Source organism: Zingiber officinale, chromosome 1A, assembly GCF_018446385.1.
Source record: "Zingiber officinale cultivar Zhangliang chromosome 1A, Zo_v1.1, whole genome shotgun sequence".
Classification (NCBI taxonomy): domain Eukaryota; kingdom Viridiplantae; phylum Streptophyta; class Magnoliopsida; order Zingiberales; family Zingiberaceae; genus Zingiber; species Zingiber officinale.
The window spans coordinates 141,977,497-141,991,104 of NC_055987.1; the positions used below are offsets into that span (position 1 = coordinate 141,977,497).

The 13,608-nt window shown below is 35.9% G+C and overlaps 2 protein-coding genes across 5 annotated transcripts; both read left to right on the forward strand.

Moving 5' to 3' along the window:
• LOC122010525 (MYB-like transcription factor ETC3) lies at nt 1-1,220 on the forward strand. The gene is made up of 3 exons (XM_042567058.1): nt 1-123; nt 200-287; nt 732-1,220. Exons 1-3 carry the CDS (start codon nt 72-74, stop codon nt 901-903), a joined length of 312 nt encoding a protein of 103 aa, XP_042422992.1. The 5' UTR covers nt 1-71; the 3' UTR covers nt 904-1,220.
• Nucleotides 1,221-2,370: 1,150 nt separating this feature from the next.
• LOC122036509 (membrane-bound transcription factor site-2 protease homolog) lies at nt 2,371-13,262 on the forward strand. 4 transcript variants are annotated; one of them, XM_042595867.1, is made up of 13 exons: nt 2,371-2,805; nt 2,916-3,204; nt 3,374-3,439; nt 5,992-6,058; nt 6,702-6,800; nt 6,876-6,976; nt 9,936-10,083; nt 10,319-10,399; nt 10,475-10,915; nt 11,342-11,668; nt 12,202-12,546; nt 12,696-12,743; nt 12,822-13,262. In XM_042595867.1, the coding sequence occupies exons 2-11, from the start codon at nt 3,116-3,118 to the stop codon at nt 12,370-12,372; spliced, it is 1,590 nt and encodes a 529-aa protein (XP_042451801.1). In that variant the 5' UTR covers nt 2,371-2,805; nt 2,916-3,115; the 3' UTR covers nt 12,373-12,546; nt 12,696-12,743; nt 12,822-13,262. The 4 variants fall into 4 exon arrangements, with proteins under 4 accessions (XP_042451801.1, XP_042451792.1, XP_042451807.1 ...); XM_042595858.1 differs by having other exon boundaries at nt 12,696-13,262; XM_042595873.1 differs by lacking the exon at nt 3,374-3,439 and having other exon boundaries at nt 12,696-13,262.
• The last annotated feature ends 346 nt before the right edge of the window (nt 13,263-13,608 follow it).

Genomic DNA, 13,608 nt, shown 5'->3' on the forward strand with positions numbered 1-13,608 from the left:
TAAACACGAATGCCCACCATCTCTATTCTTTATTCCCACCCCCGCCACTTCCCCTTTCAGAGAAGCTAGCCATGGAGAAGCGCAGTCTCAGCGAGTTGAGGACTTTGGACGACGATTTCCAAGGTCGCACGCGACACATCTTGCTTCGCTTCTCCATTTGATCGTTCTATATGCAAGACTGTTAAATTGATCTGTGCAGAGGTGAGCAGCACGGAGTGGGAGTTCATCGACATGTCAGAGCAAGAGGAAGACCTTGTTCGCAGGATGTATAGACTCGTCGGAGACAGGTAAAGATCTCTCCTATACCTCGTCATCAAGCTGATTCGAGTTAATTTTCTACACGCACTCAGCTGTTTTAATTTGTTAGTAATGATACTAAAAAAATCATCCATCCTCGGGTTCTTTCTCTTTTTATTATCCCATTCAAAAGAATCAGCGACGGGTGCTCTACCATCAGAAGCACTCAATTCCAATGCCTGTAAAAACACAAAGATCACATTAAAGGAGGAGAAGATGGTTGATTGGGCACGATCTTCCATGTCAAAAGGAGTATTAGTAAGTGGCTCAAGAAAAGAGTTTTAATGTTGGTACTCGGACATTCAAGTAAATTAACAGTACCAACTACCAGTAGTATAGTTGTATTGTTCTCCCTTATCTGCTGCATTCATTGGTTAAATATTGAGCAGGTCAGGCTGTTGCCAGATCATTGAATACACGTTGAATGTCTGCAGGTGGGCGCTGATAGCCGCTCGAATCCCTGGGCGCACGCCCGAAGCAATCGAAAGGTTCTGGAAAATGGCTTACGATCCTTGTTTCGCGGAAAGGAGGCTGAAGAGAAGAAAGAGAACTTCAAGCAATCATGGAAATGGAGACGCAAGGCAACAGCAGATGCCTACTGAATAACATTAAATAAGAAGGACCAAACTCATTAAATAAGATGCCACTTTTTTAATTATATTTTCAGAGAGAACAATCGTGTGAAAGGAGTGTTGATGTTGGATTGGCAAAGAATAATCTCGATCGCGTGACGTGTCCGAATCTTGTGTAAAGGAGTCTGCCGCTCTTGGAATGGTAAGGAACATGTTGTTTATTATGTGGCTGAGATTAATGCTAAGAAAGCTTCCCTTCAATTAGAGGGGAGGTGAGGTGATGGGAGGGTCCTTTGATAATTACTGAAATAGAAACTCTGGTTTATGGATTTTTTTTTCAACAATTTTATTCGGTGTTATCAATTCTAAGTACTTAACTTTTATAATTTAAAAAACAGGTAGCATATTTTTATTATTTTCATGGAAAGGAGGGGTATAACGAGAACGTCTGGTGTTTTTAGAATTATGAAAATTAATTATGTGAAAATGGATCCCTATTTTTAGTAGTTAGTATCTAACTACTAACTATGAATTAGAAGCTCTTAATTATTAGGATCTTGCAACAAAAAAAATGTCTTTTTAAAAAATATATATTTTTTTATTTAGAATAAAGGAGCATTCAGTAATCTAGAATACTAGAGTTTAACATAAAAAGTTTCCGTTAATATAAAAATATACGAAGGGCAATTATATATATGATTGTAAATAAACTAAGTATTTATAAATAAGTTTGGTGTTTAATTGGGTAAAGTTTTATTTTCGTTCAATATATATAAGATTAATTAAATAAATAAATTTTAATAATTCGTTAAATTAAATAAACAAGTTTGAACGTATATGTGTTCAACTTACTAACGTTTGTGAATAATATTTATTAGCAATGTTTGTGAACATATTTATAAATCATATTTATTAATTAATTTTTATTAATATATTAAATAAATAATAAAAAAATAAAATAAAAATAAATAAATAACTTTAAATTAACAAATTCAATTTTCAATCGAACAATTAAACAAGCTTAAATTAAGAACTCGATAATATCTAAATGAACCAAGTTCGAATCAAACTTAAGTCAAGCTTAAATTGAGAGCTCAATAATATCTAAACGAACCAAGTTTAATAGTTCATAAAAAAAAAAATTAAGCTAAACTTGATCAATCATTTCAAAGTCTTAGTTTATTTTAAACTCATTTCGACTTGACTCGATTACCTTATTAAATAAATTTAAACACTTTAAAATTCAACCTAATTATACGTAGTGTTACTGTTTTACAAGTGATCGTTTTCAAAGACTTCAACCTGTGATTTTTAAATCACATAAAATAATTTTACCACTCTAAGGCTCAACTTAATTAAATGATTTTAATTAAGTTGATAAAAATACTTTTAATATATAATTTTTATATATAATATTTTTAATTAAATTAAATCGATTTATTTTAATGTGTCATGTTAAGATGCTGTTTTAAGGTTTTTTTTTTTTAAAGCAAACGGTGCCCAGAAATAACTTTGCGTATTAGGTTTATCGAGGGCGGATCTTCTGGACCCATTTTTAAAGCCCTAGCCTCTCTCGACGAGAAAAAGCCCTAGCCTCCCTCCAGCTACCTCCACCGTCGCCTGCGACACCTCCCTCCGACGTTGTGTCCCTCCAGCGTCGCCGACCTTCCGCGGCGACATCCCTCCCGCGGCCTCCTCCTCCAACGTCGTCTCCCTCCCTGCTGCGTCGCCGACCTCCAGGGACCTCCAGGGACCTCCAACGACTTCCCTCACCTCCAGTCGCGTCCCTCCCGCGGCCTCCTCCTCCAACGTCGTCTCCCTCCCTGCTGTGTCGCCGACCTCCAGTGGCTCCAGCATCGCGCCGACCTCCCTCGTGCGACCTCCAGCCGCCTCCCTCCGACTTCCCTCACCTCCAGCCGCCCCCTCCCTGGACTAGGTAATAGTGGCTGAAAACTTCTCATATCAGTTAATTGCAAACCTGAATTTTGTTTGCTTGGATGAAACTGTCTCCCTCCCGGGGCCAATTTAATGAATTTTTTGATGAAGCTGTCCAAATCTTTCACTCTATCTCGGAGACAAGTACTAAGCCCGGCCCAATTTGTCTGGCCCGTTAAAAGGGATGGTTCGAGACTTGAATCATCGATGTGACGGTTGACACTCGAAGGTCTCACAGCGGCGGCATCCAATCCGGCGACGACTGTGGCGACCTTTCCCCGTCCTCTCTGCTGTTTCGCCTGATAATATTTATGGCCATCAATCGGCCCAGGAGGCGAGGTCGGCCACAGACCGTCCTTCCTCTTCATAGCAGCTCTACCCGTAGCGGCGTCTCCTGCTGGTATAGTCACTCTTTTTTGTCTCGCCTTCGGTTTGCTACGCGTGCGTCAGTTGTTTCTTGCCTTGTTAATATATTTCCTAGTACTCTTTTTTTTTTTCTAGAACAATTTGTTTAGTGCTCTGCGACATGCGCTTTACCTTATGACGTATTACTTGCCCATGGTATCTAGGTATTGCGATTTCAAGATTCATACATTCAATGAGGCATTGTTTTCTCTTGGTCGTCGGTACTCCAGGTATGACTGATTTGTTAGTCATGTCTGAGTTTCGACTTTGTTTTCCTCTCACGGCCGTATGAACTGATTACTGGAGTATCAAACCCTGAGCTGATCCTTGTTGTTTAAAGGCCCTGGGTGAAACTATTAATAATGCCCTAATTTTATCCTTCCATCAACCTAAATAATAATTATTTTAATCTATAAAATTTTGTTTCGTGAAATGGGATAAGGAATCTTTTTAATTGTAAGATGATTTTTTACATAAGATGGTTGTTCCTTTTTTATTTATGTATAAATTTCTACCATTCTAACATAGAAATGAAGAATGAAGCACCAATTCCAAAACTATGGATATAAATTCTTTTTCCATTCCTACACTATTAGATTATCCAAGAATAATAATTTTATTTGTAATCAATTTTATTCAGAATGCAAGAGGTATTTACAAAAAAACAATTACTTGAATTCTTAGTAAAAGAACACTAACGGAGAGAAAAATTTGTAATCAATTTTTATCAGTCTCAGTTCAAATCATTTACCTTTTTTTCCTTGGGTCAAAGAAGAAAAAAAAAGGATAGTCTGAAAGAGTTGCGTCACCAATTCCTTCATAACACTGGTTTCAAGTTACAACTTCAACTAATCAATTGAAACAACTCATAGATTCAAATGTAAACAAATAAGGACGTGATATAAATGAAACACGAAAGAATGAAAGCTACTTAAAACTTTCTTTTAACTCAAAAGCATTTTATTATTTGGCCCAATTAATGTATATACTTGCCACATATGATATCCTACAAAAGGATAAGTGCCACCAAATGGCACTCATTTACCATAAAATCAAATTTGAGTTGCACGATCTCAATATGGTGTTGAAATAAGTGAGTAACTAATCATAGATCTTCTGCTTATATAGATTAAAGATTTGTGATCTAACACGATCAAGTAGAATATTTGGTTTCAGAATTAACAAAACCACCAGACAAGATGATGTTAACGACATCACAAAGGTCTAACTAACATAAGAGTAAAGAATTGCAGTATTGATCCAAAATTAATAATGTTTAGATGAGGCAACAACCCGTAATAGGTAAATAAAATTGTTACCATAGCAAATTAATTTCCCGTTAGAAGTGAACAGGACAGTATTCTGTTGACATGGAGTTCTGTTCTGAAAATTAGCAAAATCGAACAATTCACACCTGAAACAATAAAGATCAAACGCAAACAAGGTCAAAAGGCTTGCATGATACATATGCGACAACTCTACATTGTGACCTTCATCAAATATTTAGTAGCTTACAGGTGAGAGTAGTTGGAGTTGGTTGAAAATTATGAGATGAATCTATAAACCACAGCTTTTGAATTACGTTCCACATCCAATCACTTTCTCTCTTTTTATATATTCATCTAAATGAACTACTGCACACTCTCTGATCTAAAAAATACTGAACCTAGAGTGAAATTATCAATTTCCCTCAAATTACAGACATTAACTAAGTAGCAAGAACACTAGGCAGCACAGGATCTGAAGTTCATAGCACGCAAGCAAAGGGCTCGAATAATCTTCTAAAATGCAAATTTTTAAAAATTGAAAATACTCAGATGTCATATCCCAGATCAAAATAAGTAATTGAAAAGGCGTTAGAGTTCTTACGTAATATTATTTACTCAAACACTGCAACCAAATCCCTAATCTGGAGCAACAATAAGAGAAACGATGGAAAAAGAATAGTAAAAATTGATGCAATAACTGGATTAATATGGTGAAAATTGATCGCTTAAAGTGACCAATTGAATGAAAAGGGCCAATTAAGACCTAAAAACGAGTGGAACAAAAACTACCAATTTGTGTAGAAACAAAACATGATTAACAAGAAAATAAAAAGCATGAGCATTACCGACAACGACAAGGGAGCTTCGTCGTGGCAAGGGAGGGTCGGGCACAGCGGGGAAAATCAACAACAGAAGAGAGAGTCTTGTCTCATCGATGTAGGGCGCCTTTGAGAGAGGGCTCATAGTTATCGTGGTGAGGGAGGGAAGGCGCGGCGAGGGAAGGCTTCAACAAGGAGAATCACGAGGGCGAGAGAGCTGGGGCTTCGCCGCTTCGGCAAGGGGCGAGGGGAGGGCTTTGGCGAAGAGAATCGCGAGAGCGAGAGAGAAGGGCTTCGCCGAGGAAAAGAGAAAAAGTTGATTTTAGAAAAAAAAATGTTTATATATATATATATATATATATATATATATATATATTAAAAATGGGTCCTGAGTATTTTTGGGCCTTGGACAGGAGCCCTAATAGCCTTGGCCTAGGGCCGGCTCTAATCGAGCCGATGGTTGACTTCGTCAGATTTTTGTTTCTTTCCGACTTATTGTTCTTAATTAATGGAACTGAGAATTATCGCGTTAATAATCTAAAGAAGAGTTGGCTTTTTTAACAGTTATTGAATGAGATGCTTTTGCTGTTATAGTACATTGTAACATGCTGACTGGTTTTTCTCCTAAACAGTTTGTTTTTTCATCAATGACAAATCTCTGGTTCTAGATTCTAATGCTAACTTATGGTTGTACAGATTCATAAAGATGTGGTTTACAGTGGGCGCTGCTTTCAGTTTGGTCACTCTGACTGGAGTTTCATTGGTCTGTAAAGTTCCATATTTTTCTAAAATGAATGTAAAAGTGTGGGTGTTATCTGTTATATGGAGTTGTTATTTGCAATGGATCTGTATGTTTTAATCTTCTACAGTTGGGGTGTCATTACAGATTATTAAGATTTTAGTGATATGAGATCTTAGGAGGTTGGCCTTATAAGAAACTTATAAATCTTAAATTGCCTGCTTTCTATCAAATTATTTATGTCACTGTAGTCCTTGGAATTGCTACTTTTTTGATCCTACATTTTAATAGTTGAAATCCTACTACTATAGACAGCAGTAGAATGGATGATAACTACAACTGATTTGGTAAGCTCTGGAGTCCATCACACTATTAATAGGATGCCAAAGGTTAACAGTTAGAGATTTAGATTTTAAGGTTTCCACTAAAGTCTAGCGTATCCAAGAACGAATATTTGAACTTCCTATCTTATTTGACCTTGCTTCTATTGTTTTATATTTGTTGCTTATCAGATGTTTTGTTCCTTTTGCAATTACTATGTTGTTCATTTGGATTCATTCTTAATTTGTATCATCAGATTTTTTTTTTGATTTTTTTTATTTCATTATTCTCTCATTATCACATATTGGCTATTTGACATTTCATATATCTGTTCTTGTATGACCAGATGCTTTTGTGGGATTCAACCGATGCTCTCACTCTTCCTCTAAGGACTTCTGGAGTTAATGGTCTTTTGCAGAGATGGTTGTTTGGAACCACTTTTTTGGTTAGTGTTACTTTGATAAAAAATTTCCTAGCAAATGGATAGATGAATGATTGTTAAAAATATATATGAATGTAGTTTCCTCGGAGTGTATCAATCCTTGATGCTAGCTCTATGATCATTTCAACAATGTTGTCAGTTGGTGTTCATGAATTTGGACATGGAATTGCTGCTGCAAGGTCAGTATCAAGTGACATTTTATTGACATTTCAACAATGTTACTTGGTGCTACTCATCGTTCATTACTCCATTTATGCAGCTGCAATTATAGAATATTGGCCTTTAGAGCACATTTAAAGTTTAAGATTATGTTTTTATGATAGCTTAGCTAGTCAAACACAACCTATATTTGTTGATCAGCAGTTGCCCGATTTGCAAGATACCACCATTTATGTTCAAAGTAACTTATTTTAGAATCATTTTGTTGGAATAATAGTTTAAGATGAATTTCATAATATACTCTGAATGCTGAGTTAGATGTAGCTGTGGCAGATGATAAAATGATGGGAAAATAGGTAAACACAATACAACACATGTTCAAGGATGATCTTTAAATTCCATTACACGAGTTGATTTTATTAAAGTTAGTGTGAAGGTGAAGAGACAAAAGAAACTCCATTATAACAAGCCATGAATTTTGACTCATTAGGGGGTTGTTGGTTAAAATTGATCTCATCATTGAATTTTTTGCAAGACTGTATCTCATATTTAGCTTTTTAAATCACTTGTAAATATGATAAATAGAATGACTTTTCTGATCACTATATTCCTCTCATCTTCTAGTTGGTTCATCTTGTGAAATTATAGAATCTGTTTGTTGTCTATGAACATATTCATACCATCTTAATACATTTTTGATTTTTTACAATTTAATTATATTGAAGTTACATCTAATTTCTATCAGATAATAATATTTTCATTTTATCTTTTCTTGTATCTACTTTTATTGTCCTGTCTTATATCCTAACTGCTTCTGGGCAATCTGAATATTGGCCATTGCACTCTCGTCTTAGAAATTTATTATACATGTTCTTTCCTTCTTATCCAACACTTTGTCTCATAAAGTATTGATAATTATAACACAATCTTATAAAAGTTTTCTTTTTGTCTGAATTGTCAGTAGGTGATCACAGATGACTTCAAAAGCTTGTTTCAATGTTAACAACTTTTTCCTTTTCATATTAATGATATATTCATCAATATCTCCTTGTTGAATAATAGATCCCATATGTCTAAGACTCTTTCATGAATTTCTTCTTCATCCGTCTCCGTGGTTTATGTTGGGGCCTTGATCATCGGCTAAACAGGGTTTGGGGGGGGGGGGGGGGGTTGAATAGATGGTCACTCACTTCATTTGCTTTCCTATACTTAGCGCAGCGGAAATACACAACCAAATATGAAAGCTAACCCTAGAGACAAGAAGAAAGAAAACAAATCCTAACACGTTTGTTTACGTGGTTTGAAGATGATGCTCTTATTCCACGACTGTTCGTAGGGTGGACGATCCCTCAATCCGTCGGTGGATTAGTCCCCGGAACTTCGGTTAGCTCAATCCTCCCTGTCAATGGAGAAAACTTACCACAAACTCGATCAAGAACTCTTGGATTGCTCTGAGCTTAGAGGCTCTATTAGGGGTTAACCACCTCTAATTTGGTCACCAAAGTTAGCCTATCTGAGTGCCATTATATAGAGTTTGGGAGGAAACACTTAAGCTGTGTTTTCACCACCAATCGATTGACATACTTACCAATCAACTAGCCTATGTGGAATTCGACCGTTACAAGCTAATGACTCGACTCCAGTCGACTGATCACCATGGATCAGTCAGGCTGTTTCTGTTCACTTTCAATTGACTGCCCAGTCAATTGCACTAGTTGAATTGTAACCCCACAAATCTTGAAATTTCATTCCGGATTTGCTGGTTCTCAACCACCAGTCAAATATATACCGGTCGATTGGTAAACCTTAACTTAGGGTTTTATCCCCGAGTACAATTATTCATGCACTTGTCCTCGTCCGCATAACCTTGACTTGCCTTTTAACCTCCTCCATCTGCCTTGCATCATTCGGATGCTTCTCCATCCTTTATGTCTTGCCTTCAAGAGCTTTTTCGGTCTTGTTCTTGTTGCCGGGTCTTCCTTTGCTAAGTGTCTCGGTCTTCATCCTTGTCAAGAAGCTCCTCGCTCTCGAAACTTCACTTGCTAAGAGCTTCTCACTCCGGGACTTCATCCTTGCCAAGAGCCACTCGCTCTAGGTCTTCACCTTGCCAAGTCACACTTGGACTTACACAGTCAAGCCTCAAGCTTGGACTTACACCACCAAGACTCCCATGATTGGATTCCACCTTTGTCAAGATCACACTTGGACTTTCCTTTGCACCTGCCACCTGCACACTCAATAGCGCATATCAAATACAAATGAAAACCCTAACTTAAACCCTTTGCCAAAATATCAAAACCGAAGGGTACACCGATTGCTCCAACAGTTTATTTCACTTCTTTTCTTATCATTCAAACGAATTCTATGTTTGTAATTTAGTTTTATTTAAAATATCTAAAATTTTAAAATTTCTTCCCATAACATAAGTGTCAAGTTTATTTTATTCACATCCATTGTCTGTCTTCAGCTCATAAAAATAAATTTGAGGGATATGTTCAGCATTACATAGATTGTGTCAGAATTCCTGGGCATGAATCTTACAATTCAACATTATATAATTAGAAGTGATGTGAAAGAATTAAGTTTTTTAAATGTTGAAGAGTCCAGAGGTGGATAATTTCGTATGGCTGACCCTAAATGGTTGGGAACTTGGGAGCCATGGCCTGTGATTGTTGCATTTGGTCTCCATTGAATTTGTTTAGGATTTTCTGTGGACATTTCATATGGTTAACTTGTATTCAATTTAGTTCAATTTAATTAAAAAAGCATCAATGCAAGCACCAGACTGTGAAGGAAAAGGTTAACATATGCAAATCTTAACATGGATCTTAAAGAGACTCAAGAAACACCATGTAACATATTTAAATTACAAATATTACAAGCTATATAGATTCCCATGTATGGTAAATAAGATATCAATAAAAATTCATGTTGAATTTTTTATTTAGTTCTACACCGAGTTTATTACTATGATGACAGTGAAGGCCTGCGAATTGAGTATATTGCAGTATTTCTAGCCATCTGTTTTCCTGGAGCCTTGGTTGCATTCGACTATGATTGGTTGCAAAGTTTGCCTCAATCTTCTGCCCTACGGATATACTGCGCTGGCATATGGCATAATATTACAGTAAGCTATATGTCAATTTAAATTTCCAGTAAGAGTGTGCACTTTTTTTGGGCGATATAGAAGTAAATTTGGGTTCTACTGGTTTAAGTTAGTTAGATCAATTGAGTTTCAAGATATATTTTGTGACATCTTGCAAGTTATCTATATACAAATTTATATATTGGGGGCTTTCTAGAGAATGTCTTTATTGCTATGTACTACAAACCACTTGTGCTAATACACCTTCATCTTTCAGTTTTCTGCAGCATGTTTCTTGACATTGATCTCACTTCCAGTGATCTTGCATCCCTTTTACCTATATGGTCAAGGTCCTCTTGTAAGTGTTTATGAAATTCCACAATGTGATTATGAATCATCTGATCTTCCTTTTTAATTTTTAAGTATTGAGCAGGTATTAGCGGTGCCTAAAGTATCTCCCTTATATGGGTATTTATCTCCTTATGATGTTATTGTGTCAGTCGATGGATCAAATATAAAAAGCCCTCATGAATGGATCAATATCATGGCCAATTATGACTCGCAAATTCTTCCTGAACCTTCTGTAACAAAAGGTATTCAAACCTTTGAAGCTCTTTCTCATATTAAAGGATACTGTGTTCCTGATAATTGGATCAAAGCAAGCAGCACTTCATGTGGGGATGAGTTGGCTGATTTTGTCTACTGGCCTTGCAACAATTCAAGACCAGTATTTGATAATATTAGAGATGAGATGAATAAATCAGAAAGTAAACATTGTTTGATTGCTAGAGATGTGGTGAAGTGTAAAAAATGTTGGAGTCGGAGTGACTCTAATTTCAATGGAAGTATTGGAAGAGTTTGTGATTGTTTGGAGGTATGAAATTCTTTCCTGTGTTCATTTATGCTGTAGACCTGTATGAACTCTAGATTCATCTTATAATGCTGTAGATATCTGTAAAAAATATAGTTGAATAACCTCTTAATCTTGCCTCACGCAGTAAATTGTTACAGTCCATATATACTTGGTGAGACCATTGCATTCTTGTTCATTAGGTACACTGAATCAATCATTATGTTTTTCTTTTGGATCAAACATTGTTCATGCAATCACACTTATAAATTGTTACATTGCATAACCTGATTCGTTAAATAACTGGTTTTACTCACTTTTCTCCAATTATTGAGTCATCTTTGTAGCAGAAAACGTCATATTACCTTCATTTGGCTGAAAGATTTTTTGATCTTAGTTCAATAGTTTGTTTACTACTTTACTTCAGACTGTTATGGTTAATTTCTACAGGATGAAACTTGCATGACACCTGTTCAAATTCCAGGCATGTCATGGGTTGAAGTTACATATTCAAGCCCTTATTCTTCACAGTGCTCTGAGTACAGAAGTAATGCATCAACGTATAGTGAGAATTTTGGTTTTGATTCAACGTTTTGTGGAGGGACTTTTGTATTTATTGGTGATGCCCTTTCCTTGGCACACTCAATTCATTTGTCTGCATATCAGCCCCGATGGATATTTACAGCTTACATGGCACATATGCCAGATGTGCTTGAAAAGTTTCTAGCTTGTTGTTTTCGCATTTCTGCTTCATTGGCTTTAGTTAATAGCTTACCGGTGAGTGATACTTAACCAATTCTCTCTTGATGTTCTGTTTCTTGATATTTGATATTGAGTTTCCTTCCTACTTTACCTTTTGGCTATTTTTTTTGTCTTCCAGAATATTTTCTATAAATTTCCATTTATATGGGCAATTGTATCAAATAAGATTAGATAACTGGTGGCAATGGTCATATTCTTTCAGATATCTATCTTCTGTAGACATTATGACAATTTTCAGACATTTATTCTGTAATGAAGAGGTTGCCCAACGATTTAGCATTGTGTATATAAATCTTGGTGCTCTTGATTCTTGATCTCTATTAGCTCTGTGTAAGATAATTTTTGGTTTAATATTCAGGAGATCTCTTTTAGTTGAACTAAGAGTTTCCATATACTGCATTTGAGAAATATTTAATTCTTCTTTACTCTTTCTGAGCACTTAGTAATATCAACTCAGATGCTTTAACAAAAAACATTTATAATTTCTATTGTCTGCAAATACTGTATTTTATCTTTGGTCTCCTGTTTGAAATTGCTATCTTTTGTAGGTATTCTTTCTGGATGGTGAATCTATCTTAGAAATTGTTCTTTGCTATTTCACCTTTCTTAAACGAAGGCCACGACTTAGATTCTTGCGGTTTTGCCTTGTCGGAGGAACAATCTTGTCCATCATTTCCTTTTCCCGACTACTCTACTTCATGATAGTAGCCCGCGAATAGCATTTATTCACAACTTGTCTATTCTGTAAGTATCAATGTGATTATCAAAGACTAAATTAGCAATTATGGGCTCAATTATGTGTGAGAACCTATTTTTGGAATATGGACAAGTGAAAATTCAGTGTGATGATGCCAATATAATGAAGACTCCACCTCAAGAACATAAGGCTTTCAGTAAGTGTACCTCCAAAGGTTTTGGTATTCTTATAATGCAATCTGCTTTGTATACAGTTTCCCTCGAATAAAAGTTTTGAGCGTGCCCTAGCTTTTTCTGGCTCTGTCAATACACTGATATCATTATGACTTTTTGTTTTATTTGGCAGCTTCGGCTAATTCATTAAGCCAACAACTTCGATCTTGTTACCATCAAGGTTAGAGACAGGCACCTCCGGTTCATCACAAATCAGTAATGAAATTTGGCATCTGAAGGATTTATTCATCGTCTTCAGGCTTGCTTGAATTCTTTATATGGTGTCAGAATCAGAATACAGTTCAAATTTGATCATCAGAAGAGAAATGTTCATACTTTTAAGAGGTTCACGAGCTCTTACATCAGTGCTCTGTGACATCTGATATATTAACAGCTACCGAATCTGCTTCTTCCATGCTCAGGCATTCCCACTGTAAAGATTAGGATGTCCATAGGGACGATAGCATCAGGTGAGAAGACGAATTGGAGACAAGGTTAGAGGATCTTCCAGCAATGATGATTCATGGTGAGTTCTAGTGGATTGTATGAATCCGGTCAATTTAATTTGTTCTAGATGTAAATTCCTTAAAATGATATCATAACTTTGATCAACAAAGTATTTTTATATCTCCATACGAAGGGTGTTGTGTTAGGATAAAATATTTTAGTGATTTATCTATTCATATCTTGTCGTGGGACCGATGATATTGGACTGTTTGGGATTAGCGATATTCCTTTTTTCTCCAACAAAGTATTTTTATAGCCTCATGGCTAAGGTGAGATGGATTCCAAATCTCACTCAAGGCCTATTACATTCAGGGAGTTTGAAAAACTTGTGACGTTTGACTGTTCATATTTATTTTTTAAATTTATCCTGGTTATTGGGAAATTTTTGTAGGATTGGGTTGGACATCTTCAGGTTTATACATATCAAGAGTTTCCTGCTTGAACTATCCTAGTATAATGAAGACGTGGTCTTTCATTTTTACTTTGTTTGGTTTTTTAGTTAGTATTTGGTATTCAGTTGTTTGAATTGATTAATTTTG